Here is a 27878-nt window from a genome sequence, read left to right as displayed (position 1 = left end):
TCACAGAGAAAGCTGTTTGACTTTATTTTAGACTTTATTTTACAGTCCATTTGTTTCGTATTAAATACACGAATGTAAATGGTAATAACACAGTTATTAGCTAAACATGATACTTTCAATAGGATTAGCACCACTGTTTACCAGTTAGATCCCTGGTCATAACCACATCCCCTTCATTTTAAATAAATTAAGTAGATCTTGTTACCTCATAGGATTGTAAAATCAATCAATTCTGCCTTCATTTTTTTTTTTACAGTGAATGTATAAATTAATGGTCCAAAAATGTGAGTTACATAAATGATGGAAACATTTAAGTCATAAACCCAGACAGTAACCATTCTTTGTTTATGCACACCGCCAAAAGATCAAAAGCTGTGTGTGTGCGTGCGTGTGTGTGTGGATGTTTGCAGTGCTTTAATTTGACATTATTGTCTTCTATTTGTGCAAAGCGTATGGTTGAGCCTCCTCCTTATGGGCCTTCCCCAATGTCTTCCCTATTACCAGATAAGTAAAACAAAATTGGACCCACATAAAAAGTAATAAAGGGGATAGGGTATGTGAAAATGAGCCCAAAGTGCTGAGATCAAAGTAACTATATGTAGAGAATGTATACTCTTTTCGAATAATAATAATTTATTTTCTGTGACGTTGTCAAAAGACAAACAAATCTTGAAGTGCCAATCTTTAGCAAGCAATGATGACAAATAATAATAATAATAATAATAATAACAACAGGAATAATAATAATAATAATATACACCCAATAAACACAATGCCCTACTCGCAGAAAACACACTTCAAAACATTGTGGTAGAGCTCAGCAGATGACTGATACCAGTCCAGTTCCAGTTTAGCTGTACTAGTATTCCAGTAAAGTCCAGTAGTTATTAAAGTCACTAGGCTGCAGGCAGCATAGTGTTTTCCACCCTGGGACATCCTTAGCAGTGGACACTGCCTATTGTGGGAAACCACCTTGCACAGTGGGGTGAGCCTATTGAGAACCCATCTCACATACAGTAGGAGCCCTCCGTAGTGTAGTGGCCAAAGTCTATTGGTGACCCGCACTAGCATTGTAAGGTCATCCTTGTATTAGGTAGGGTAGTAGAGGACCCCTGACTGTGCATAGTGGGTACCCTTCCTTAGTGTTTTTAGTATATCAGAGAAGATAGATCAGGGTTCACACAGTCCAAAACACCCAACAGGCTCAAAGTCTCTTCAGATTAGCAGAATCATTTGAAATACAAATAATAATCTTAATCATGATAATAATAATAATAACATCAACACAATAGCTAGGTCTTTTAGGAACAGCCAGTACGCTTCAGATTGGGAGGAATGCTACTTCATACTTCATACATTCAAAACAACAAGAAAATCATAGAATAGGGAGAAGAAAAAAAGAAAAAAAAAGAAAAAAAAGATATTATGAAAATCTGAAAAAGCACAAAGCGTTTGGGCGGAGAGACGGGTCGTGATTACTCATGAAGGAGCTCCTGGAGGCAGTTGGGCGACTTGAAGATCTCAGGCACCTCACTGTCCAGCTTGCAGATCACCTTGTAGATGGCCTTCTTCCAGGATGGGTCCACGTCTTTGCCTGCCACGATGGCATTGAAGAACTCACGCAGTGTGATTTGAGCCACCTCCAGGAAGCGCTCTGGAACCTGCACCAAAACAGAGATAGGAAAATGTGAGTCCAGGATGCTCCGTTTTAGTTATTGCGTTGTTATTGAAAATGTAGTAAGTCCTTGAATATTGAATGAAGGGCTTGAAACAACTGTAAACTGTCCATGGTTAGTGTGGTGGAAAGTCACTTGTCAATTACAATAATACAATTACAATAATAAAATGACATAAAGATCTGACACTAATAAAGAGTTAGCTGTGATGTGAAGCCCTGTGACATTCTGTAACATTATGTATCACCTGTTTATTCAATGGCTACTTCCTTAAAAACTAAATGAAATCCACTCTTGTTTTGTGACTGATGATGGCTCATTTCTAGTAAATTCTCAGGTTTATTTCCCCCTGTTCCTCCTCTGCTTTCCTCCCCACAGCTTCAAAAAGACGTCTTTATGAGTGGACTGTAAATCTGAATCCACACAACAGACGGCCTGAAAAGAGGAAGCACTACTGAATGCTTTGGAAACACACAAACACACACACACACACACACACACACAAGCTCTTTAGTGACCCTGACAGCTCAGCTCACTGACACCATAGTGTATTAGTCTGGCAAAGATCTGTGACACCTTCCCCTTAGCCAACACACACACGTGCATGCACACACGCACGTCTGAATACATATACACACCTCCTTGAGCCAATAAGATGACACATCCCACATTGAGTGAGAGACATATGAAGCCACACACACACACACCGAATACACACAGATCCGTAGTATTTGGCTGAACCTCTCTCCTTCACTCAAAGCCTCAGGGCGATGCAGCCTTCAGGGGTCACCTGCATGGATAATGCTGACTGTCTCTCTGCTGCCTACCCGCCTCCATCTGCAGCAACACACAGTCAGATGCACACACAGAAACACACACATGCACACAGACACAGGCACACACTCACAAGCAGACACTCAGGTAGATACATGAATAGAAAAACACACAGGCAGGCAGAGCCACACACCCAAATACACACACATACACACACCAAGCAGCTTGCCCAAATGCCTGACAGTGTGCACTCCGCTCCTCTCCTCCTGTGTCCTGCAGATACTCATCAGGAGTGTCAGGACACAGCAAGGTGAGTGGCCACCAGAACAGACACACACAGGGACGGGACAGCCAAACACCCCCCTCAGGGTGATGAATGGAGTGTGTGTGTATATGTGTCTGTTCATGTCTGTTCCAGTGCACGTGTGTGTATCAGTGTGAATGTGTTGATGGGTGTAATGTGAGTCCACTGGTCTTTGTGTGCAATCATGAATCCTGAATTAGAAACTGTACAGCTGAGATAAGAGTGTGTGTGTGTGTGTGTGTGTGTGTGCACGTGTCTGAGTAAATGTGTGCATATACAGTAAATGTGTGCCATCCAGGGCCAACGACACTCAAAACAACCTACTGTACCGAGCGCCGCCTCTTGCTAATGCCTAACCCCTTTACGACATTCCTCTGACAGACAATGCCACAATGACCTGGGGCACAGGAGACTGTGTCCCTGCAGACACCGGCCAGGGAGGCGGTGGTCCAGAGCTTCTGCAAGACTCTGAGTGCCGCATTACTAAGAATATTCTTGCACTGAATTTTTCCTGACGTTTTGACTATAAAAGGACAGCAAAACGCTGACTGGAAGGATAAGCCAATGTCAAGGAGAAAAGGGCATTGGTATTTCAGATCCTCTTGACTGAGAGAGCAAGGGGGGGTGGGGGGAGAGGGATGTTGAGAGACGAATGGGAGTCAGGGAGTGTGGACCGAGAGAGAGACGGGGAGAGGGAGGAAAAGAACGACAGAGGGAGGTGGAGACACCGAAGAGAAGCAGAGAGAAGGACAGGAGAGAAATGTAAGTGGAGAGAGAAAAGCAGGAGACAGAGGGAGTTATTCTTGTCCCAGAGCCCTTTGTCTGCGATTGCATGTGTGATTGTGTGAGCGAGGGTGCGCACGTGTGCGCGTGCACGCACAAGCTGCCCGCTTGTTGTGGCCAGCCGAGAGCTTTAACTGTTTTTGTCCCCCTCTCTCCGTTCCCCATCCTTCTCCATCTCTCCCAGCCTCCCTCCCTCGGGTCAGCTGTTGGGCCTTTGTTCCAAAGGCATTGTGGGGGATTATCCTGTGTGGCTGCTCATTCGCTCGGCTGGCTGGTAAACAGGGCCAATCACGTCGCTCGCAATCCTTCATACATATTTCATAGAGCTTTTAACAACTTCTTGCTGTCCAAATTCAAGGAGGGCCGCACAAAGAGACAGAGAGGAGCGAGGGATGTCTGAAAGAGGCTGGCAGGCATGGTTAGGGATAACAGAATAAAGGTAAATACAAAGACAGAGAGGGAGTGGGGCTCAAAAAGGCAAACAGGGTGACTGAATGAAAGCTGACCTCTCACACACAATCTACGGATGCACTTTGAGTTGTGCACACACACACTGCACTCGTTCTGCTGATGAAGACATTGGGCTCTCTGGAATATGGATGTTTTTGTCCAGCCTCACACTATTTCCTTTAGAGCGAGTGTGAGAGAGAGAGAGAGAGAGAGAGAGAGATGGATGGAGGAGGGGGCAGTGAGAGTGTCCAAAACAAAAGCTGTGATGAAAAGAGATATTATACTGCTCTTCCCCACAGTGTAACACTACACTGGCAGACAATTGGGGAAAGGAAAAGAGAGGGGTAGAGAGGGAGAGGAGGAAAGACGGGAAAAGAGGAGTGTGCAGCAGAGGAGAGAGGGGAGAGACGAAGAGCCGGCAAAAGCCAGAATGAAAAAGTGGAATGTTTTTTGGCGATAGCTGAGGTTATTGCACCCAGTGTTCATGCACCCGGCTGTGGACTCTCTTCTCACACGAGCACACACTCACCCCCACAACACAAGTCCTGCTGTTAATGAAGTAAATATTGATCAAAGAAAAGAGGACCTACTGTATCACTCTATCCCACTTTTGGAGGGGAATGAGGGGGTTCCGTGGACAAGCGGTACATATGAGGCATTTAATCACTCTCGTTCATCCTATGTCTCAAATAGCCCCTGCCCCTTCACTCTTTCTCTCTCTGTCTCTCCAGCAGCCCACCCCCCACCACACCCCCCATGACAGGTTGCTTTGAGACTGAGGGATAAGCTCTCCTGCTGTAAGCGGGAATCGGATTTCCTCTTTTTTTTGATGAGATAATAAAATATGACAGAGGACAATGGTGGATCCTAGACTGCTTGCTAGGGGGGCTATTCACAGGACATCATCCAGCCTGTCTTAAGACTGCTTAAACCAAAAGGTAGGTAACCAGCCAGGGGACCTAAATTCACTACTGTTCACCGGGTGGGATGCTGCTGTGTGTGTGTGTATATGTGTGTTTGTTCTGTAAAGCCTGAGAAAGCCTCTCTAGGTGACTCTGGGTATTGTGTGTTTGTTTGGCTAGTTTTCTCTCTGCCTTTGGGAACTGTCAGGAGATGTATTACACCTTCTATTTGCTCAGCGTTGGACAAACAGAAAGAGACCCTGGAAGATAAGCATTGTGTGTGCTGGGCTAGCCTTGAAGGATGCACGCCACATGAAACCCACATGCTTTGAGTTCCCCCTGGGTTAATTCCTAACCCGCTCCCGGCCTGGGAATAGGAACGCTTCCCATGCCTTTCTCTCTGGGTGAGGGACATAGTGGAATTGTACTATCCACAAAATTCTATTAATGTTGATCTCTAACAACAGAAAAGTTTCTTTCACTCATTTTATCCTTCTTGAAATTGTGAAAGGTCAATGCTAGAAATCTCTGACCAGGGAAGCAGAATCTAAGCAGATTTAAAGATTTTGGCTGAGTAAAAGCAGACTTTTCCAGAAATGTCACACAGAGAACCCTGTACCCCACGTATCAACTCCAATCAATAATCTACAAAGGCCTTGATAAGCTCTTGGACGGCACTGTCACTTTGGGCAAACAGAACCCATGCCCCTTAAATACCCCTCCCTTCCTCCTGCCGTCCCACTTCAGCTGATAAGACAATGCCATGGCTGAATAGTCCAAGTGGAGGAGGGGATGGGAGGGAAGAGAGAAGAGTGAAGGAGAGAAATTGGGAAAGGAAATTCAATTTAAGGAAAGGGAAGGAGAAAAAGAAAGAGAGGAGATTGGGAAACCAACCTGAAAGCTGTGTAAATACACTTCTAGCAGTACTGATAGTGATGGGGGAACAGACGGAATGGCCTTGGGATCCTTGCTGAAGCCTTGAGGACTGCTGTCTGCCTTCGTCTGACGGTTGATTTTCCTTGTGCGAGACAAACGCTGGGTAGGCGTCATCTGTGTACTTCTCAAGGTGTACCCCGGGTAGGGAGTGAAGGACGGGACAAGGTTGTCGTCGCTGCTGACAAACTCCTATACCTCATTCCTCCACCCTTCCCCCACAATCATATCAGGGCCTCTTCTGACATCTCCCTTCCCCTCCATCGCTCTCCAAATGGGAATAAGCTTACTAAGAGCGAGCTGTCCATCATGAAAAATCCTCAAGTCTGTTGCCATCCACTTCACTGGCGCTACAGTTACTGCAATGCAGGAGTGAACCGCAAGCTCCTGCACGAACCTCTATCAGGAAGGAGCCAAACAGACGATCCTTTCAGACAAACACGTTCCATGAATTATTCGATGAGCCTGGCAGACATTGGTCTGACTGTGGGGTCAGGGAGTGGTGTTTTGGGCCTCTGAGGTCAGCTGGCCAAGCCAGCTCCCGGAGAGAAGCCACGAGGTTACAATAAAGAGGGAGTCTGGAAGATAGCAGGGGGGATATCTGGGGAAGAGGAGAGTGGCAGGGATGGAGGGGAAGAAGTAAAGAATAGAGGGGGGTGGTAGAAAGAGGCCGGGCGGGCTGATTAACACGGATGAAGTATTGAGCAAAGAGAAGAAGATAAGGAGAAAGCTAGGGTGGACGAAAGAAAGACAGAAATAGCACGGAATAATGGTGCATATTGGATGAGAGATAGACTTGGCACTCGTTTAATTGGGAAATTGTGCTTGTGCGTGTGTTTGGAGGGTCTTTCACACATCTGCAGAGCCGATGTACACACACCCTGGTAATTCTGGCATGGGTCCCTTCGCAACAATTCATTAGTCACACACACACATTTTTGTAAACACATAGACACACACACACACAGACACACACACACACACACACACACACTCACCACCAACAACAAGAACAACAACACACCCCAAAACAGCCAGGAATAATGACAATCAGCAGCTGTGCCAAAAGACCAGGCAGCTACCCACCACAAGGTGACCGGGGAAAGAGGGATGAGGGGTAAGACGGGATGAAGGGACCAAAGAACAGGACAGAGAGGGCTGGAATACAATAATGGACAGCAGTATGTTGTTGTCCTCATTTAGGATAGGCCTACGTATGAGGTTTGTAGGCTAGGATATAGTGTATGAGTGTGTGTGTGTGTGTGGAACAAGAGGAAAGAAGTCTGACCACAAGGAGTTGTTCCCATTAAGTGAGTATTCCCTATCCCTGTCGCCCCAGGCTTCAAGCACAGCTCTCCTCATTTAATCAGCACTCAGAATAAAGTGGTTTCCTCTGACACACACCCACACAGACATGCGGTCAAATGCACACTAAAGACGGGACCTGCCAGATATCTCAGACAGAAGCCCTTAATAGCTGCGAGGCACTCAGTGAACAGATGATCCCCTTCTCTCTCCTCTCTTGCTCTGCTCGATTCTTTAACCCCCCCTCCCGCTTTTAAATACCATCTGAGAAAGAAGAGATTGCTAATAATTTTATTGTGCCTTTAACTAAATAGTGTGAGAACCATTTTAAAGCAACTATTTTATATCTGACACAAGTGTCTGTGAGCCTGGCAGCCTGGTCAGAGCGCCCACCCGCTCTCCTCAGCTCATTGTTAGAATTTTCTGGTATAGATGACTGTCAGAACTTTTTTCTCCATCTCTCTTAATTTGGTTTCTCTTGGTTTGTCTCTCATTCAAACAGACACATTCTATTCCTTCTTCAAAGGTAAGCCTACAACCTGAAAACACTACACTTGTCCGTTTGTGCGCATTTGTTTATGTGTGTGCAAGATTTGTGTGCATGTTTGCCTGTTTCCGTACAGGGCTGTGTGCATCTGCTCTGTGTGTCCACTCAATGCACATTACGTTTTAACCCCAAACCCGCCCCCCCCGGTCCACAGGGTCAAATACAGGTCAGAGATGATAACACACACAGACACACACCCCCGCTGTGCATCAGAGATGAACAAGACAATGGGACACATAGGAATGAAGAACACTGACATTGCCCTCATGGAAGAGAACATATCCAGCCCCCAAGAGGGAGGAGGCGAGGAGGGTAAGGGAGCGAGCGAAAGAGAGAGGTGAAACTCAGACAATGCTGTGGGGCATTGCAGTTGGACAGACAGCATCTGGTCTGAGCCTCTGTTAATGGACAGGGTCTGAGAAAGACAGGAGAGAGAGGGATAGAGTGAGAGGAGGGACGGAGGGCTAGAGGAGATAGGGACAGAAGGGGTGGTTGGGAGAGAAATGGATAAGAGATGGAGGGGTGAGTGATGAAGATGAGAGATGAAAGATGGAGAGAGAGGGGGTGGATGCAATGGACAACCAAAAGAAGAAAAGAGAGAAGGAGCAGCTGTTTTGGAAAGTCATACTTTAGAAGACGCTTCCATCCCGAGAGTCAAACATGAGCAATTAGGTTTCAACTTGCTCAGGGAAAGAACGACTAGCTTTTCACCTTGGTGGCTCAGGGATGCAATCCAGCAACCTTTCTTAGACTAGTTAGATGCTAGGCAAACTGCCACTCCCAAAAATCACTTGAATTGACAATAAAGTTTTGAGTTGTTTTTGTATTTTGTCTTTGATGTAAAGCAAAACCCCTGGGTACAAGAGAGTAAAAAAAGCGTGGGAGGGCTGTATGAATTTAAATAGCAGGATGACAGACGGGTGGATGGACAAAGGAGAAAGAGACACAAAAGGAGTGAGAGACGTCTTTCCAATACAAGAGGGAGCAGCTGATAAGGGCGGACATTTGATACCCTGAGGATCTGTGTGTGTGTGTTTGGTTGGGGCACAGGCTTCTGTGCTTCCATTCCTACTTCATTCTCTAAATGCAGAGATCATAGGGACTTCCTCTTTTAAATGCTTTAATGTGTGTTTGTGTGTGTGTGTGTGCACGCACGTGCATGTGTGAAGTTGGAGGCACAGACACTGATGGAGAAAACTTGGCCTTGTCCCGCTTATGGAAATATGAGACGTTCCCAGAGCCATCATAAAAATGTCTCTTTATCACCCCCACCCCTCATCCTTCTCCCCCGTCTCTCTCTCCCACCATCACATTATGTCGTTACACGCAGTCTTATGAAAGGGGGAGACAAAATGGAGGGATAGAGAGAGTGCAAGAAAGAAAGAGAGAAAGAAGTACGTGGGGCGGGGGGGGGGGGGTCTGGGAATCACAGAAAGGACACTTACAAAGGGGAGTTGAACTTCTCCGGGTTAAACTGGTGTGGGAGTCAGGGGGAGGACAGCGGGAATTGTGATGATGGGGTGAAAGATAGAGTTATGAAAAAGAGGAGAAGAAAGAGAGAGAGCTGAGAAAAGAAGACAGCAGAGACAGAGAGAGCCGGGGCAGGTAATTAACACTGGCTCTTTAATTACAGCTGGTGTTCACTGTGCCAGAAGGAATGTGACAATTATGCCATTAAAAAACTTCCTAATGGGGGGAAAACAGAACAGGGCAGAGGAGATGGAGGGATGGAGGGCGGGGGGGGGGGGGGCAGCGGAAGACATGCAAAGAGGAGGATGAAAGAATGAAAGGAGAGAGGCAACAGAAGGAATAGAGAAAGAAAGAGGGGAGGGAAATGAAAGAGAAAAGGAAACAATAACTACAAAAGAGAAGCTCTGAGGGAGACGGGAGCGTATTAGCAGAACACAGTGACAGAGCAGATTATCATCAAACAAGAAAGGCCACAGACGCGGGTGTGCGTTTGTGTGTGTGTGTGAGAGCTTTCTGGTGTGTTGACTGAAACAGAGGATATATTCATTCCAAAGACGCCACCAAGGTGGAAGGAACGTTGATGATGCTGAACCTGGCGAGGGGAAAACTTGTGTGTTTGTGTCTGTGCTAAATATGCGTGGGCTCCTATTTCAAGTGGTAGCGTAGGCTGGTAAGTGAGGTAAAGGAGGGGGAGAAGGAAAGGAGGTGATCTAAAGAAAAGGGCCTTAGGGGCATCTAGGTACACTGTCAATATGTTTCCATCTATATTTCACCTCTCTGATTCACACACACACATGCGCACACACACACAAACACGCGCTCGGCCCAAAACACACGCAGTCATGCACAAGCCAGAGGTATATCACCCACATCAGACAAAAAAAAACACCCTCATACAACGGCAGACTTCACCCTGACCAAGGCGGTTCATTTGTGTCGGGGAGGGGGTTGGGGAAGGGTGGGGGGTGTATTTGCATCGCAGGGCAAATTTTCCTTGTGCTCCTCTGTAATCAGCTCTTATATCTCCTAGACACCTGCCGCGAAAAACCTTAATATGCAAAACCCCCGCCCCGCACCCCACCCCCCTACGCTGCCCTAGCTCCTCAATCAACAGAAGACTTATTCACCTGCGCCATCTCTCTTCCTGACCCTATGTTTTTCTCCGTCTGCTTGCAAATTTGCTGCGTTTATGTATGTAAATGGGAGAGTTCCCTAAGCAGGGCCAAGGCTTGTTTCCTGGTAGAGGAGAAGAATGCCCAGTCTGTCTTGTCTGGTCTTGGGGAACTTAGGTTTGTCATCCATTTTGGCCTTCACGTTGACGTGCTTGTCTTGCTCCTAGAGTAGGTCTGTCCCTGTACTGTGTGTGTGCGTGTGCGCGCGTGTGAAAGATAGGGGAGCATGAGGAGAGTGATATATACAGCCTCAACTGATATATACATAACAGGCAGAGGGAAGGAGAGAGACACTATAAATGTGAGCACAGCAGAATACCCCTTCCCTTCCCACAAGGGCACTCCTCCGCAAAGCCTTGTCTTTCTCACCTCCTGCTTGTATCCTTCTCTCTTGCCCTTCTTCTCCCTCCGTCTTTTGCCAGACCCCTTCCATCCTCTATTTCAGTCCCTCACCCCTTCCCTCCCTCCACTTTCTCTTTTGTCTCAGCACTCACTTCATCCTCTATCTCCTATCTATCCATCTCCCACTCTCCCCCTCTTTTTCTCTGGCTCCCCCTTCCTCTAGCTAAAACAGTGGGAAGCTTAACCTTGATAACATTGAGATCCCCCCCAAAGTGACACACACACACACACACACAGCAGAAGTGCTTTGCCAGCACGGTGGGCCGGTCCAAGGGATGGCTGTACCCTTCGAGGTGAGCAGGACACTGGGAAATGCGGCAACAACAAAACACACACACACACCCGAACACGCACACCTCTCCGGGGGCCTTCTCTGGTGCAGCATTTTTAAAGGCTTATTGTCAGCTGACATTGAGGCACTGTGCAGGACTTGTCGTTCTGCAAACGTTCCGTAAGCGTTTACAATATGAACGCCCTTACCGTACTTCTCTCTCAGGGCTCTTAAAACACAGGAGGAGGGTGGTTAGAAAGGAGAAGTGTGAGCTGCCGTAAGTGAGGTGTAACAACAACCTAAAGTGGTCTACTTGGTTTTTTACATTTAACTGGAAGAAATGTACGCACACTCTTATCGCACAAAACTGGGAACCAAAACACAACGCTAGGACAGGGAAGCTATGGTTTAATTAATCACACACCCACCTATACAATGCTGAAATTCACTAAGAGGAACTCATAAAGAGACAGAGGTATTTTTTGTTAGGTTAAGTAGGCAAAATGTAAGTACGTTTGGTCGCAGGACACTCTTGCCTAACATTTCTGGACCCTTAGCCAGCTGTGACAGGCTGTAGTACAAAACTGTACTACATTAACGTCCTACTTCAGCATCATCAGCCTTCCTAAATCTCTGCTCAGACTGGTGATCAGCCTGTAGAAAGAAGGCATTTCTCTGTAAGCAGCCCTACCTCAAAGTCATTGGCCTTGTTGTAGTGCATGTTGAGAGCTCGGTAGAGCTCACAGTCGCGGCTGACGCTCATCTCCTCCACCCCGGTGACGCCGTCGTTGATGGCCTGACGAGCAAACTTCTCCATCTGGATGTAGTAGAACTCCCGGAAGTTACTGAACCATTTGATGAGCTGGGATGTGATGCAGCGGTTAAACTATAGGACAGAATAGACATTAGAGAGTGTTTAATATTAACATCTAAAGGTCATAATATATTTACCAATAAGGGGTATATCGCCAACATACCGTGGCAAGTAGCTGTTCTTAGGCATGATCACAGAGGGCCATGGTACCACAAAGCCCTGAGATTATATTCAAGTTTTGAGGTATTTACAATTACACCATACAGTTGTTTAACTGACAGACAAAAACAGAAAAAGGGACAGAGTACTGAATATCATAATAAAATTAAATAAATATAAATATATAAATATATTTTTGAGGAAGGAGAAGGGCAGTCTGTTGGTTTACTAGCTGATGGTCTAAGGGGACAGGGCAGAGAAAAAGTGAATAATCCAATGGAACCGTAACAATGCTGAACATACTGTATTAGATTTCATTATGTCCAAAATGACACAATTACAACACACATAGTATCAAATTTCTTTGCACAACCACAAGTTTTAGACGTCTTTTCTTTTGATGAAAAGGGTGGAGTGTAGCAGGCCGGGGCAGTTTCTTAATAAGTGTGTGAAGAGAATTCATATCCCATCAGGGAGTCTGAAGGTAGGGCGACATTGGAGAGAGAGATAAATGACATGAAAAAGGCTGCAGCAGGACAGAGAGTGAGAAGATAATGGAGACATGAAGTGAGACCGGCAGAGAGACAGAGAAAAAAGAGCAAGTGTATGTGTGTGGGTCTGTTACTCTGTTACTCTCCCCTCTGGGACAGGACCTCCCCCTCATCATAACCGCGGTCGGGCTGGGAGGAGAGAGTACCACAAACACATAATTGACCGGAAAAACGATTAAGTCATCATCTAAAGCGCCCTTGCCCGCAGGGGGCTCAAACATGTACTTAACCCCATTCACCAATTACCCTGCACTGCACCCTGGCTCCCCCCACCTCCCTGCCTTGAAGAAAAGAAAAAGGGGGGAAAGAAAAAAAATATAGAGAGAAAGGGATAGAGAGGGAGAAAAGACGAGGCCTGGCTATCTGATCTGTGGCTGCATGGATTCAATAGGAAGTAAACCTATTAAAGGCCTAGTGGAGTTGGAGCTGTCTTCCGTTTCGCTTCGCTACTGAAAACACACTGTCCAAACAGCCAGACAGGGAGATAAGGACCTCAGAGCCCAGCACGGTCCCGGTCTGGACTGTCACACATACATACGCACACACATGCACACCCTTTACCTCATCCCCAAAAACATTCCACCCCCATCCCCCAAAAACCTTCCACAACCCTTTTCCCACTATCCCTGCCTCACCCCCCCACCCCCAGTTCTTTTTGTGATTCAGGGAGAATAGAAGACAAAACGTTACTAAATGCTGAACGGCCACTCACTGGGGATGGAGAGCAGTTTTGACATGGAGATTAGGCGCTGGCTATTGTTCCAAAACCCACATTAACGGAGCTGGACCTACACGCACACACGGAAAAGGGGAGACTCACTCACGGCCTCATCTGAGTTAGGCATCAGGCTAGGACAGAGAGAAGGGCGAAAGCAGAAGAGGGAGCGAGAAAGCGAGAGATGGACAGGACAAGAGAGAATGGAGCTGGAGGGTGTGGGGGGAAGGCAAAGGAGGGGAAATGTTTCTGGAATGGTCCGTGGATGACATAATGGGAGGAGGCCTGAAAGAGTAAAGTCCGCCTGACATTGTTTGGTATTTGGGGGCAGGGGCGGGGGGCACAGCAACAGGGCCTAAAATGCAGGGTGAGCAGAACAGCGGGCGAGTTAGGGTTTGGTGGGGGTGGAGGGTTGAGAACAGCAGGGCTGGACAATGGACCAGTGGCAGCGTAGGAACGTGAGCTGTCAGCAAGCAAGGGTCATGACATCGAAGTGTCAAACAAACAAACAAACCACTGACACTTACAAATACACACACGCACACACAGTGCTATTCTTGTACACATTCATAGTCTCAAAAATAGAGGCATGAACCAACGTCCACTATACTGATACCCATGCCCAAACACACCTTGCGTGTTCACAGATTCAAATCACTACTCAGACAAATCACTCTCCGTGTGTATGTTTGTGATTGAGGACTGCACACTAAGATTAAAGTCAATGAAAGGGATGTCATCACTCACACTGGAGACCTTTAGTGTCACTCCAGCCTCCTCAGATTGATAGATTTGTCACTTTGGATAGGAATGGCTTCATTATACAGACGAGGCTTTATAACTCCAAAATAAATAAATCTATCTGGCACTATGCATGTTTATATTTATGTGTATGGGGCATAACAATGTACATGGATGAAATGTGGTTCTATCAGAACTTACAAACAGCATAGATAGAGAAACAGGATGAGAGACAGCGAGAGAGTGAGAGTGTCTACTAAATGTCTTTGTTGCTACTACAAACCAGGTCCCATTCTTGGTTCATTAAGTTGCTTGTTGGGAGGGACAAAGACCCCCTGATATCAGCTCAGGACCAGAGTGTTCCATGTTCTGTCAGTGTTTTGTCAGAGAAACTATTTCAAAGCGACACATCACCAGGACTCCTTAATCTGAGCTGGCAGGGGTCAGCCAAGGGAAGCATGAGATGGTTGTGGCCTGTAGATTTTTTTTCTTGTGTGTGTGTGTGTGTGTGTGTGTGTGTGTGTGTGTGTGTGAATGTGTGTGTCTTTGTGTGTAGCTTTGATTGGTTAAGAGGGGGAAGAGAGAGGGACAGTAAGAGCGTGTTTCTCACACTCATACTCGAGAGCCTGCAAAAGGTCAACCTTAAGCGCTAACAGAAAAATTACACACGTGCCTCACCCTATCATGCATACAATTATACACATAGCGCATAAAGAAAACCCTCACATCCAAACAACTAAACTCTTTCAATTGCAAGACTTACTAATTTTCTATAAGACAACAGTCTTATAAAACATTTCTTCATAATGTTATCCAATAAGATGTCAGAAAGCTGCTGAGCAAACTTGGTCAGATAAAGAAAAATCCCTGTTCTATTTAATCAGTAACCGTTGCACCGGACAACAAGATTTCAGGGGAGAGGGACGCGCTGACAAGGTGTCTCCAGCACATTGTGATGACAGAGATGGTACAGCTAAAGTCATCCAGCAGCTCTGCCCTGCATGGACAGTCAGACAGACAGTTACACTGCCTATGTGTCTGTCCGTCTCTCTCCCTGCGTGGCTGCCAAACAATAGAGGGGAGGGAGAATCCATACACATGACCTCAGACCACCAAGCTATTTGAAAAACAACAAGAGGAGCAGAAAGAGAAGCGCTCCGTCACTCTCTAACTAAAGCCCCTCCACAGTCATCGGGGCTTTCGACAGCTTCCTGTTTTCGCAAGGGGTGAATTGTGGGAGATAATCTCTTACTGCCTATTGGCTGACTCTACACAAACTGGCCCTAGAAAGCGGGTCTTTGTTACCGCGGCGACTCAAATCCAGCGCCTGGCTTTTCGTAGAGCAGGCATGCCACACCATCAGCGGAAAAAAAGAAAAGAAAAAGAATGACATATAGACAGGAAAAACCTCCTGACCTCATCCACTCCACAGCACATGACTTACACAAATACGGAGGCTACTGTGCCAAACACACAAAGGCAAACAGAAAGTGAAAGAATTAAAAAAAGAAAAATAGGTTTTCAAAAAAGCATCAGGTTAAGACATCCTTAATACCTTGATGTCGAGCTCATGCTTTTAGAGTTAATCAATTAATATGTCATGAAAATAAGCTATCTTGGACATCTAATTTAACATTTGACATGCAGAGAACAGACATAACGCTACAATTTTGAACTGTTTGTGGTTTGTCAACACAGAGCTGCTGGCAATTGGCCATCACTGTCACGGTAAACTGACCAGTTGATAATGAAGTGGTAAGCAAAAGGTGTGATCCTGAACTGCTGTTAGCCATAGCAGCAATCACTTTTGCTACATCTGTCACAACATTTACATTTAAGATCAAGAGTCAGTACACTCTTTTACCATAACCTGTTAATGAGTGCCAAGATGGCACTGCGTTACACCACTGCTGTAACAAACTGCTTCCCACGTTCATTCAATATTTCTACAACCAGACCTAATCTGTCAAAACCTTATTAAACATGAAAGCTACTCTTCTTGTCTTGCATTAGCTAGTCATGCAGTTAATGGGTTAGTGGCAAGTGGGGTTCATTTCCATACGTTCATTTCCGTAGCTTAGTCCTCCTTGTCATCCACTGTTTTGCCAACACAGGGACATGACAATCCCCTTAATTATTTTTAATGTTTTATTGTATGGGGATGCAATATGATTTTGATGCCATTTTTTATGTGTGTTTTTTGTACAGTATTTCAAATGTAAATAAGATTTGAGATACCTCCTTGAGGTGATTTCACCTAGTAGGCCACACAGTTTCACCTCACACGCTAGCCTACCAGTTTTATGCCACTAATGATATATGAAAAAAAAAAAAATTAAATGGTGGCAAAAAGTCTATCATCTAATCTTGGGGAGTAAAAATGATTTTTACAATTACAGCCGTCATCACTCACACATCGACCCCCCTACAACTCAACTAGGGTGTGTTGTGAAAGTGTTGCCATGTGACCTAGGGGTTAGGGTGGTTAATGGGTAATCACTACGGTGACAAAGAGAGCGCAGCTCTGGAAAAAAATTGACCTCTATCTCATGATCAGAACAATCTGGCCTGGATCTTTCGGAGGCACACAACAACGTTAAAGACCCTTAGCCGTGTCAAAGACACCAGCAAAGACAATTTGTAGCCATTTTGCAATATTGTCTGTTGTGTAGCCAACAAGCTTTGATTAACTCACTAAACAGGTATTGTATTCCTTATTCTCTCTACCTTATCACCACTCACCGTCCTTACACCCGCTCAGATAACCCCTTCTATGCACACTAATCCTTGACCCTATTCTAACTCCTCCCTCATCGCACCATCTCTTTCCCACAGTATAATGTCCGATGCTCATTCTTCTCCCATTTGAATATTACCTACTGGAACTTCCTCATCTTCTCTCTTTTGCAAAAAGCCACGAGGTAGTTGTTTTAGACTGGGTGGGACTAAAAGGAACTTTTCGTAGAAGGTGAGGAGAATTACGTTAAGGTTAGGTAAAAGGGTTCAGGTTATGCAAAGATTATCCCTAGTGTGACCTGCACATTTTGCATCACTGCGTCAGTTTCTTACGGACAATAAAAACACAAATAATGCAGCAAGAATTTCAAGCATACTCCTAAGCCCACATCTAACACAGGTATGTCAGGTTACATTACTAACCTGGAAAAACAACTCAGAAGAAGTGAGAAGAGTCAATGTTTCCCTCAACTTCCTCTTTTAACTGCAGTTTGAGGTGAGAGCAGACAGGCAGAGAAAAAGTGCAGAGCCAAAACAAGGAAGAAAAGACAAAGCGTAGTGATCTGTCCCTATGGTTGTTAGCGTAACAGTCACTTCCGCTTGGAAGGACAAATGCACAGATGGTGTTCAATACACCTGGACAATTAGGTAACTATGGAGAAAGCTACAGGTAGACAAAGGAGTGCAAAAGTAAGTTCAAAGTATGTTTTCATAAGCTCTGATGTCACTTGCCTTTAGGCACAGATCTAGCATCAGTTTACCCTTGCCAAATCCATACCATAAACCACTCAGTAAATAAAAAGGTTTGAGATTTTGAAAAAGGGTAATCTGATCTTAGATCAAGTCTCAAGAGTATCTTGTACTTCAAGGAGCAACATTAGTCTATGGCTTACTGTCAGGGTGTTACTCACCTTAACATCGGAGAAGAACATCTTGAGCATGTTGGAGCTGGGGTAACGGGCATAAAAGAACATGAGCTTGGCCTTCTTCAGGTGGTTGGGAGAGAGGCCCTCTTGGATCTAAACATCACTGCCATCAAGGAAAACAACTTATTTTTACCAAAAAAAAAATATTGAAAGGATCCACAATGAAAATCTTATAATATAATACATCTGCTATTTCCTTTGGTTTTGATACATAACAACTGTGTACTTAATGGGTCTTTATTATTATGCAATAATTTTCTAATAGTTTTTTAACTTGAAGACTACAATATAGGTCAGATGAATATTCTGCATTATAAATATATACATTATTTGGTTAGCAATAGCAATGGACTAGGTTAGGGCTGATCTTGAATCAGTTGTGAGTTGGTAGGGAGTAGTGAGTGAACCAGGGCCAAGCCATTTGCTTGCGATTAGCATCCACTCCGTATCAGGTGTGACTGCGTCATGGTAAATAAAGCATTGGCCAGCACCACAGCCGGCGCCTTTACATAAGAAGCTAATTTCACAGTCAAAGTACGCAAACGCCTTTCCCTCTTCCCTCTTCTTACCCCCAACCTCCACCCAAAAAAAGGAAGGACAAAACAGAGAAATTTGCATATCACAGACAAAGAAAGCGGTTAACACTGGTTATGAGAAGAGACTAATGGCTTGGCGAAAAGATATGCCAACCAAAGACAGGATCTACTGGCTTCATATCAAAACAAAACTGTAGAGATCCCTAAATGCATTTTCTCTTTACAACAGAACTGTAAACCTAATTTATTCAAAACACCCACGTCATAGATTTCTGAGACCTCGCTTTTTCTAGGGAAGTCTAATGGGGAAGAAGGGGTGGTGGTGGTTGTGTGGGGGGCACCTTTAACGATAGAGCTGTTCCAACCTCAATTACACCCCCCTCCTCCCCCTGGTCCTCCCCAAGCCTCCAGCCCCCCTAATGCTGCCAAACCTTCGGAGGAGGAGGAGTAAGAGGAGAAGATGGGTGGAGGAGAAAGAGGGCCTCCAAGGCAGTGAACCCAGCCAGTGATGGGCGCCACATCCCTGAAACACATCTGTGTTGAGGACTGGCCCAAACCATTTACATGGCAAATGAATGGCTGTATAACTCGGCTGATATCAATCTGGGGCTAAGACATTGAAAAGTGATGAGGGAAAAGCAGGCTGGATATAATACCCAGGGCAGAATTAAAAAAGTGTCTCTTCTCTTCTTAGACCAGAGGCATTCTGTGGTGACTATTATGTACTGAAACATAAAGCCTACATGTCATAATACTGATTAATTCTGGAATGCACTTTATATAGTTACGGATGAACTTTTACTAAATAATGGGATGTCATGACAATCGTTCAAGAATCTGGTGCTTGACGCAGAAGCCCATACAAGGAAGACATTAGCTGGGAGATGCCCTTGACTTCAGGGTTACCAAGGGCTCCCCTTTAAAGCCAGGGACCAGTGAACCATGCTGGATTGTGAAACAGGTCCTCCAGGCCTTGTATTGTCTGCTGGCTCAGTGAGAATTGAGAGAGAGGGGGCTGTATGATGGGCCTCTATAGGCAGGGAGGGAGAGAGAAGAAGAGAGGGAGGGAAGAGGGCCTATGGGGAGAACCCTGGCAGGCTAGCCCTACTCTGACTGGCTTGGCCAAAAGAGCAGCACTCCACTCTCCACACCACACCATCTGCTCCAAGAGCGAGGGATACAATGGCCCCTCTGAGAGAGAGAGAGAAGTCAGAAAAGAGTGAGAAGGGAGCGAGAGGAGAGATTGGAGAAAGAGGCATGGCAGAGTTAGAGTGGGAGAGGGCTGTTCTTTTCAAGTCTGGCAAGGTGGTGCTCTGCTGTAAACGCAATCAGACCCACAAGACTGGGCTTACCCAGCGAAGCGACTCTGTTCTCACTTCTAAATCAAAATGAATTCACATCTATGGAAAGTTATATGCGTCCTACATTTACATATAATTAAAGAAAATATCTGTGAGCTGCCCAAATCTACATACATAGGATCCCCAAATTTTTCCCAATGACCAAGCAACAGTGAATTTTGATGAATTAATTTCTCTCACAGCTTGCAAATGTAATAGTAATTGGACTTGGGGTGACACACAGCTATTATTTAGCTATGATGGTGCCCTTGTACCAGCTGGCATAGTGTTATCTGAGCACATCTGACAAGATATCATCATTCTCTACAACACTTCCCCAAAACCCCAAAGTCATGAGAGAAAATAGCTGTTCCACTTCCTCATTTCAGGTGTAAGGACAATATACTGATGGAAACTGATGGCAGCCATCTGCTGCGCAAACCTCAGAAACGCTGATGAACTTTAACGCACCCAACAAAATGTCTGAAAATCTGTCACACCTTTAGTTGTCGCAGTAATTCAATTAGCTACTATATACATGTTATATCTTATAGTTGATAACAATATTGTTATTTAAAATTGTTAAAAATAGCAGTGACAAACTGACATCCAACCAGTGTATTTCAAAGTGAAAACACCTGCAAAAATATAAAATAAGAAATCAAAACACATGGCTATGTTGTTCAAACTACTCTTCCTATTAAAAGGTGGACATCTGGTACTGTCCAAAAAAGTTTAAATGCCACAATACAGAAAACAGCATCTGGTAGATGTGATTATCATTTTATTCTTCCATCTTTTTTACACTCTCCCTTTCTCCATGTAATTCTTAATTTTTTCCTCCCCTCAGCAGTGCGACGGTGTAGCAGAGGACTATGGATCTCCAGAAAACCGCACACCCATGAGTTAGAAGACAAGACAAGGCACTGCAATGAAAGACAAATGCCACAAACACCTGTTAACATTCGCTTCAAAGACAAGGCAGGGAGGTGGGGGACAGAAAGAAAACATTTCTTTTTTTCTTTTTAAGTATTTGGGTGCCAAGCAACAGCTGAAGCTCCCCCGGGCTGTTGACAGATCTTTATGAAATGTGAAAAAAAGAGAATAGAAACATTGGACATTGTTTCATTTTACAATGGGAGGATGATAAGCCAGGCAAAAACACAGGTGGCCATAAATACACATCTTTTCTGAGTCCTCAGGCAAACCCTACCTTTCACACACACACACACACACAGAGCCCTTAGGTGATTATAACACAGACATATGTCAACAGTAGCATCCAGAAGCCATACATTAGCATCTATGTTAGATTCTTCAAAGTATACACAAACAATTTATGAACATGCTCATTAGTCTCACTATAGCACCTTTATCAGCCTGGCAATACTGCCTGTTTGACCATATACAGTGTAAGTAGAGTATATAAATATATATTTACATAAAAGTCTGTAATAGATATAAAAATGTCCAACATCAATGATAGCTTAAGTGCTAGGGAAGCACTGGGTGAAACTTGTAAAGAAAGACAGGTCTGAATTGTAGAGGGCTGTGATAAAGAGGGCTAGCTGAACAGATCAGTTGAGAGTATTAGGCCCCAGTCTCAGTGGGGTGAATGTGATCCTCCCAGAGGGACTGTAGCTCTTCATCTGCAGGCCTCGATTGGGGCGCACAGGGGTTAAACTACAGGATTGACTATAGACCGCCATTGTGCTCAACTTCAGGTTCCTCAAATTGGAACCATAGTTAGAAATGTAGAGGAGACATTTTCATACAAATAGTATTTAGTACAAATAAAGGTGTTCCTCATCATAAAAAGTAATACAAAAAAGAGGGACAGTATGTGTGGTGATTTAGCAGTAACAAGCAAAATCTAACAATACGGAATATCCAACAATATGTAAACAGTAAAATCTTCTATAGCATCTCAAATATTCCCTCTTATTCATATCCCTCCCTTTCCCATCCCTCTGTCAAAGGATACAGTGCTGCCAGAGTATGGTGAGACATCGTTCATGTCGCTCATGTCTCCACATTCTGACTTGATAAGGGATAGGGAGAGACCCTCTGCTGTGCTCCCTGGATGAGTCGGAGAGAGCGACCGGTGGTGGTGCCCCATGTGATGACCTGAGGACATCTTGGTCCGCAGGCTGGTGGTCTCCCTAGACAGGTCCATTGAATCCGGGGAGGAACGGTCTTTCCCTGGGTAACCTCCAGAAGGTGGGCCCAGGGGGCTCTGGAAGGGGTAGCCCATGAGTGGCAGTGGGAAGGGGTGGCGAAAAGAAGGTGGGCTGAAACCCATAGAGGCAGATAAGGAGGAGGGGTGCAGGGATGGGTGGTGGTGGCCCCCATGGGCACCCACAGCTGAGGACTGGTGATGGTGCTCTGTTGGAGTCTTCCTTACCACAAGGGGCAGCGCCTCCGTCTGGTCGTTGGTACCTGGCACAGGTATGCCGCCGAACGAGTCTAGGGGGTTAGGAATTATGACGTCGCCAAAGCACTGCAGGCGCTGGTTAGCTGTGTGAAAGTTAGGACCCTCACTGTTAACACCAAACCTCTCCGGGGGCATGGGGAGGGGTGGAAAGACCTGGGGTGGAGCAGGGCGCGGGGGCTTGGCGAATACCTTGACCACTGTGTCCACGACCTGATTCATGGCTGAGTTGAGCTCCTGTTTCAGAGTCTCAGCCAACTGCTTCCCCTCTGCATGGTGCATGGAGGATGAAGGGCCCTGACCGGGACCTTTCCCTCGGACCAGCCCCTCTCTCCTGGGCTTGTCCCCGTCGGTCAGTAGGGCCTGCTCCTGGAGCAGTGCCCTTGCCCGGTCCAAGAAGTGTCCCGGATCTAGGTCTGACATCTCATTGTCGGAGCGGTCTGCCCGGTCGTCTCCCCCGGCATCAGACCTACCAGCGCTGTCCTCGGACATGTTGCCCAGGTCAGGGTTAAGGTCGTGCTCCGAGTCGTCGGTGGAGTCATAGATCTGGAAAAACTTCTCCTGCAGCTGGCGTAGCTGCTTTTGCATGTCTTCCAGTTGCAGCTTCAGTTGCCTTCGCTCCTCCTGCTTCTGCTCTTTGCGCTGGCACACCAGCTGTGTAAAGCTCTGCTGCTGTTGTTGAGGAAGACGCTGCTTCCTCTTATTCTCCCGGCTGCAAACCTCGCCCCTTGGGCTAGGTGGCTGTGGGGGGCAGTCCATTTCCATCTCTCTGTCGCCAGTCAATCTCTCTCCGAGGTGGCGTGGGGGCATCACCACACTAGGGGAGTGGCTCATTCCCCGGATGATGTTCTCCACACGGGCACGCTTCGCCCGGAGGTGCTCGTCGTTGAGGCGCTCCAGGTCGAAGGCACCCAAAGCTGGGGGGCGGCCAAAAGGGGACAGGCACTCTTGTGGGCTGTCCTGAGATGAGTTACTGCAAGCATCCTCCTGGGGAGCTTCAGAACCACCGCTGGAAAGGCCCGACCCAGGGAACCCGCCGTCCCCTCTCTCACCTCTATCTCCTCTCTCCCCTCTATCCCCCCTCTCTCCTCCGTTCTTGGCCATGTTGCTCTTAAGGAGCTGGGAGATGATAGTGGCGCCGGGGAAGGGCATCATGGCATCTTCATATGAGTTGGCTCTCTTCAGAAGCTTCCTGAGCACGTTGGACTTGGACTCGTTGTCGGTTGCCGTGACCCCGGCAGGGCCGTGTGGCTGCACCATGGAGCAGTCCATTGAGTCTGCGTCAGAGCCGTGATGGTGGGAGTTGAGCGAGTTCATGGCACCGAAGATGGCTGCTTTGGCGCGTGCGATGTCGGCACTAGTTGTGGTTGCTGCTGTGTTGCCGGCAGTGCTGCCAACAGTCCTCTTCACGCCGATGTCCACACGTCTTCTCTTGGTCTGTCTGCTCAGGAGGGAGTCGCTGTCATGGTCCGGCATCACGGGCTGCTGCTATTGGGCCATATCCCGCAAAGCCACTCCTCTAGGACTGCTGCTGAAGGATACCTGTAGAAAGCATCGATATAAAGGAAACATTTCTTCATTAATCAAAAGGATAATTTCCCCTAAAATGTCCCCACTGTAAATGATAGCAAAACATCATATAAAATATTAGATTTTTAAGACATTTTGAACTACAATTATATTCCAATTACAAATAAATAGCCCTACTCTCGAGACTAAAATCAATTTACTGTATAAAATGCATAATCAATATGGATTTATCTCAAGATTGTATTCTGAACAGAACAGAAGACTGGAGTGTTGGGGTCAGAATAAGGCCTAGACATTGCATTCCAGGGCAAAGTCCTAGAGTTTGCACAAAATGCCACCCTACTCCCGGCATTGTGCACTACTTTTTATCCTGAACCATAGAGCTCTGGGAAAAAGTAGTGCAATACATAGGCAATAGTGTACCATTCTTATGCACCTGATATTTTCCTGTCTGTTCCCTGTTTTCCATGTTGCTTGCCTGTCCAACACTGAACCAGTTCCCACACAAAGCTGCATAACATTATGATAATTACTTAAGTATTTGTCCTCATTTCCATGTTTGTGCGCTTCAAGCTGACACAGAAAACCATTAACTCATAGACTAAAGAGAAAAGCTGAGGTTGGATTAAGAAAACCACAAAGACTCAATGAAAACTGTGGAACTGTTGCTGTCTTAATTGCAAATCATCAGTAGGTCATTAACATTTGATGCTACATTTTGGTAATTTAAATAACACCCTTATATCCAACACAGCTATTTAAGAGCATGTAGTAAAACCACATATCACTCACAACTCAACAGTTGATTATTAATAATGGACACAAACAATAAAGCCTGATTCCAGACTTCTTATACATATTGCACTCTGATCATATACACATGGAATAGCTATCAAATGTTATGAAGAAAACATTCCTCCAGCCAAACGAATGAGAGTATCCAAATGTGGAAATGAAACAATAAGAGAAAAATGACATAAATGCAAATAAATAGGCCTATTGATTTTGTGCCAGCAGGGGCTCACTTCTAAGGGGTTTTTGCTTGTCTTTTCATCTGGCAAGGCTGGTTAATTCTGCTCTAATGAACGGGTCACAAAGGTCAACGTTGCCAAGGAGCAACTTAAGGCACTGACAAAACCCCTAATGCTTTTATGAAAGGAAACAGTTTGCCTCCAACCAAACGGCAACAGTACGGCTATGTAAGCATCGGCTGACGGCTAAACATGCCTTTGTCAGTGGTATGGTACATTTATTCAGTATATTTACAGAACGAATTAACACTGAGTGACAAAAAATTTAAATAAAAAAAACTTGCTATATTCCACATTTTCCAGTGTTTTCAGATGTTCTTGGGTAGACCCCAATTGCACCCGGCTGTGGTCTTTACAAGACTAGATGGAGCACATTTTTAAAAAATCTGTTAAAAAATATTTAATAATTTACTATGAGTACTAACATATATATAAATAAATGTTCACCAACAGCTCATGTTTTCACTGATCAGATGGGGCTTCTGGCATTCATATATGGAGCGATATCTTGAGGGCACTGTTTTAAAACAAATGAGCAGAACCCAGCTAAAACTACTTAGAGATGGATGTGGAAAATGAGGCCACATGAAAAGTATTACATTATCAACCCTCTTTTATCAGCATCTCTTTATTTACCATGGGAAACAGGGACTGTAAATCACCATAGGATATGATGCCATAGTTTTGTTTTAATATACAATGGATATACTATTAAGCGATACAAAAGAAAAAAACTCTGTAAGTCTGAAAAAAAAGTTGGCAAAGCCAGACGTTTTTTTTTTTTTATCCAAAAAAGTATGTAAACGGGAAAGGAAATCGTTTACAAAGTGTTAACAAATGCTGGAATATTAAAAGTGTCTGTCTAACTCTGACAAATGACTCTGCCTCGACTCTCAGCAGTTTTAACAAGGGTGATACATATCTAAGAAAACCTTTTACATGAGCACCACAAGAACTTAACAATGGGCTATGTCGTTATCGCTCGAAATAGAGCAGCCAGCACCTGTCTTTTCCGACGGCGCACCTGTCTCCTATTGCCCATGCGCAGTATATCATTGGGAAGACCTTTCAACAATTTGTAGTTGAACAATGAACTACGCTTGTCTATCAAGCTCTTTTAATTCCCAGTCGCTCATTTCCCTAGGATCTTTAAAACTTCGGAGAAATCGAAAGAGAGAGAAAGAAAGAACTTGGCACCGTAATGGTCAAAATATGAAAAATAAATGACTATACCCTTAAAAAAGCGAAGTAACACTCAAAGAAGTCATGGACATGAAATAGAAATATGACAACAAAGCATCAAAGAGTGTGGTGACTGGGGTTGTGCGCCTATGTGCCAAATATCCCTGTTGTCTCCATATTGTGCACTTGGGACGTTTTTCCCCCGTCAACCTTTGTCCGTTCTTGGCACTATCATAAATGTTATAAGCAGCGAACGCTCCACAATAAATGATAGGCAACCACAGAAACAGTAAGGCTAGTGCACAATTACGCTTATTAGATCACACCTGACACATCGAAGATAATAATAAGGATAAAGCCATGCTAATTCGCATTGAAACGTCTCATACTTGTAGGCTTAAGTTAGTAATTAACAATGGATTATTAAGAATCAACAGGAATAAAATAAAGTTTGGGACAAAGACCATATGCCAAAGAAACAGACTTGAAGGTGTCGAATAAATGTATCTATATCTATATCTATCTATATATATATCTATATATATATATATATATATATATATATATATATATATATATATATATATATATATATATACATAAAAGACAAGACTTCAGCCTTTGGTCAAATCAACTCAAAAAGAATTCGGCGTCTTTTTATGCAGAAAATCTTATAACAATTAACCAAACTCGAAAAGACTGTAACTTACTTTTAAAAGTTAGAAACGATCTTTCTGCCATGGATTTAGAATGATACAATTAATCCGCACATTATCTTCACAAAAAATACGCAACTTGGTCAATATTTAAGTGAAAGAAAAACAAGTCAGTTAAATCGTATAGTATAAGGCAACGTTGTCAACAGAACATTTACCGCTGTTTATCGTTTTGATTTGTTTATTTTTTCCGCCCACCGAGCGCACGCGACGCAAAAAACAAGAGGGAGGTATCTGAGGACAAGGTTAGGCTACTTACCCTGCAGATGAAGGGAAAAGCGAGGTCCTTTTATTGCTGAAATAGAATACAGAGGCTTCGCCCGGGAGACGCTGAATATTATAATTTCTTAGGAAAGGAAGAGCTGGAGTAAAGTGAGTGATGAACCCGAGCATAGACCAAAAAATATATATAAAAGATATATTTTGCGCCGCTGTGCTCTATACTCTCCTCTCGAGACTGAAAGACTGTGGTGATGATGTCGTAGCAGCTAGTGTGTGTGTCTCCGAGGCGCACGCGATGCAGAGCTTTGATGCTCGAGCTCTCCTCCACCAACAAGATTCACTTTAAGACACAGCTGAAGGAAACAGGAAGACGGCGCGTCATAAGCTTGGTGATGTAACGGTTAGCACCTACCAATAAGAACTGTCCATCGGGTCCGGAGGAGTACAATGCACTGAACTTGACCGAGGAATGGGACTTCGACAGGCAAAAAAACTCTTATCAATTTCTTTACAATTCAGTGAGTGGATATAGCCTACAAGAAAACATAATTTTCAAGTAGAGTATCGTGCTACTCTCAATGTTTTTCATAAACATTAATGTTATGCACATTACATTTAATTAAGATTGTAAATATCACAAAGACATGTTTCTGTAATTAGTACCAAAGTTCACCGGTATCCATTAAACACATATTCGCCGCTCATTTCATGCAATTTCTTTTAGTTTCGTATTTTTTATTTCCAAGCTCGATTAGACATTAATTCTCGTTTCTCATTTAGACATACTGATTTTTGTTTCATGCAACATTATCCTTTTGGTACGATAAGAACTTTGAAGTGTTTTCCCATATTGGATACACGCGTCTCCAGAGTCCAGGGGTTCAACATCCCTTTGCGCGCAGAGCCTCAGAAAGGCATGGTATACAACTACCCTCGTCTGATTTACCGACCACAGAGTGACTTGCTAAGGTTTGACTACACTGTAGGCTATCATCATGTAATGCCATCCCGTATGTGATCACTGGGTTATTTCCTGACATCACGGTCTCGAGCAATCCTAAATAAGGCCTATGAGTTTTTGTAACTTCTTTCGCAGGTATTTCTAGCACGATTTTTTTTAAATCCATCCGTTTCACTGCATATTAGACTAATATTACATTGATCAGTATGCAGGTATCAGTGTCTCGTTTAGAACATGCATTCAAGTTGTCAATTTAGATGATTAATTATATTATATTTAATGTTTTTATATGCTATTA

At 44.7% G+C, this 27878-nt stretch overlaps 1 protein-coding gene across 6 annotated transcripts; it reads right to left on the bottom strand.

Moving 5' to 3' along the window:
- LOC105007623 (prospero homeobox protein 1) lies at window positions 1–27878 on the bottom strand. Of its 6 annotated transcripts, XR_002196444.2 has the most exons (7): window positions 26657–27875; window positions 21492–23480; window positions 17617–17724; window positions 11681–11875; window positions 7932–8089; window positions 2384–2513; window positions 1576–1661 (listed from the first exon to the last, which is right to left on the bottom strand). XR_002196444.2 is itself a non-coding variant. In XM_010866621.4 (5 exons), exons 2-5 carry the CDS (start codon window positions 23412–23414, stop codon window positions 1476–1478), a joined length of 2412 nt encoding a protein of 803 aa, XP_010864923.1. In that variant the 5' UTR covers window positions 23415–23480; window positions 26657–27864; the 3' UTR covers window positions 1–1475. The 6 variants fall into 6 exon arrangements, 5 of the variants coding, with proteins under 5 accessions (XP_010864923.1, XP_019900305.1, XP_019900303.1 ...); XM_010866621.4 differs by lacking the exons at window positions 2384–2513; window positions 7932–8089 and having other exon boundaries at window positions 1–1661; window positions 26657–27864; XM_020044746.3 differs by lacking the exon at window positions 1576–1661 and having other exon boundaries at window positions 2417–8089; window positions 27032–27878.

This window comes from Esox lucius, chromosome 18, assembly GCF_011004845.1.
Source record: "Esox lucius isolate fEsoLuc1 chromosome 18, fEsoLuc1.pri, whole genome shotgun sequence".
Classification (NCBI taxonomy): domain Eukaryota; kingdom Metazoa; phylum Chordata; class Actinopteri; order Esociformes; family Esocidae; genus Esox; species Esox lucius.
The sequence above is the reverse complement of the archived record's forward strand: the minus strand, read 5'-3'. Positions and strand labels throughout refer to the sequence as shown.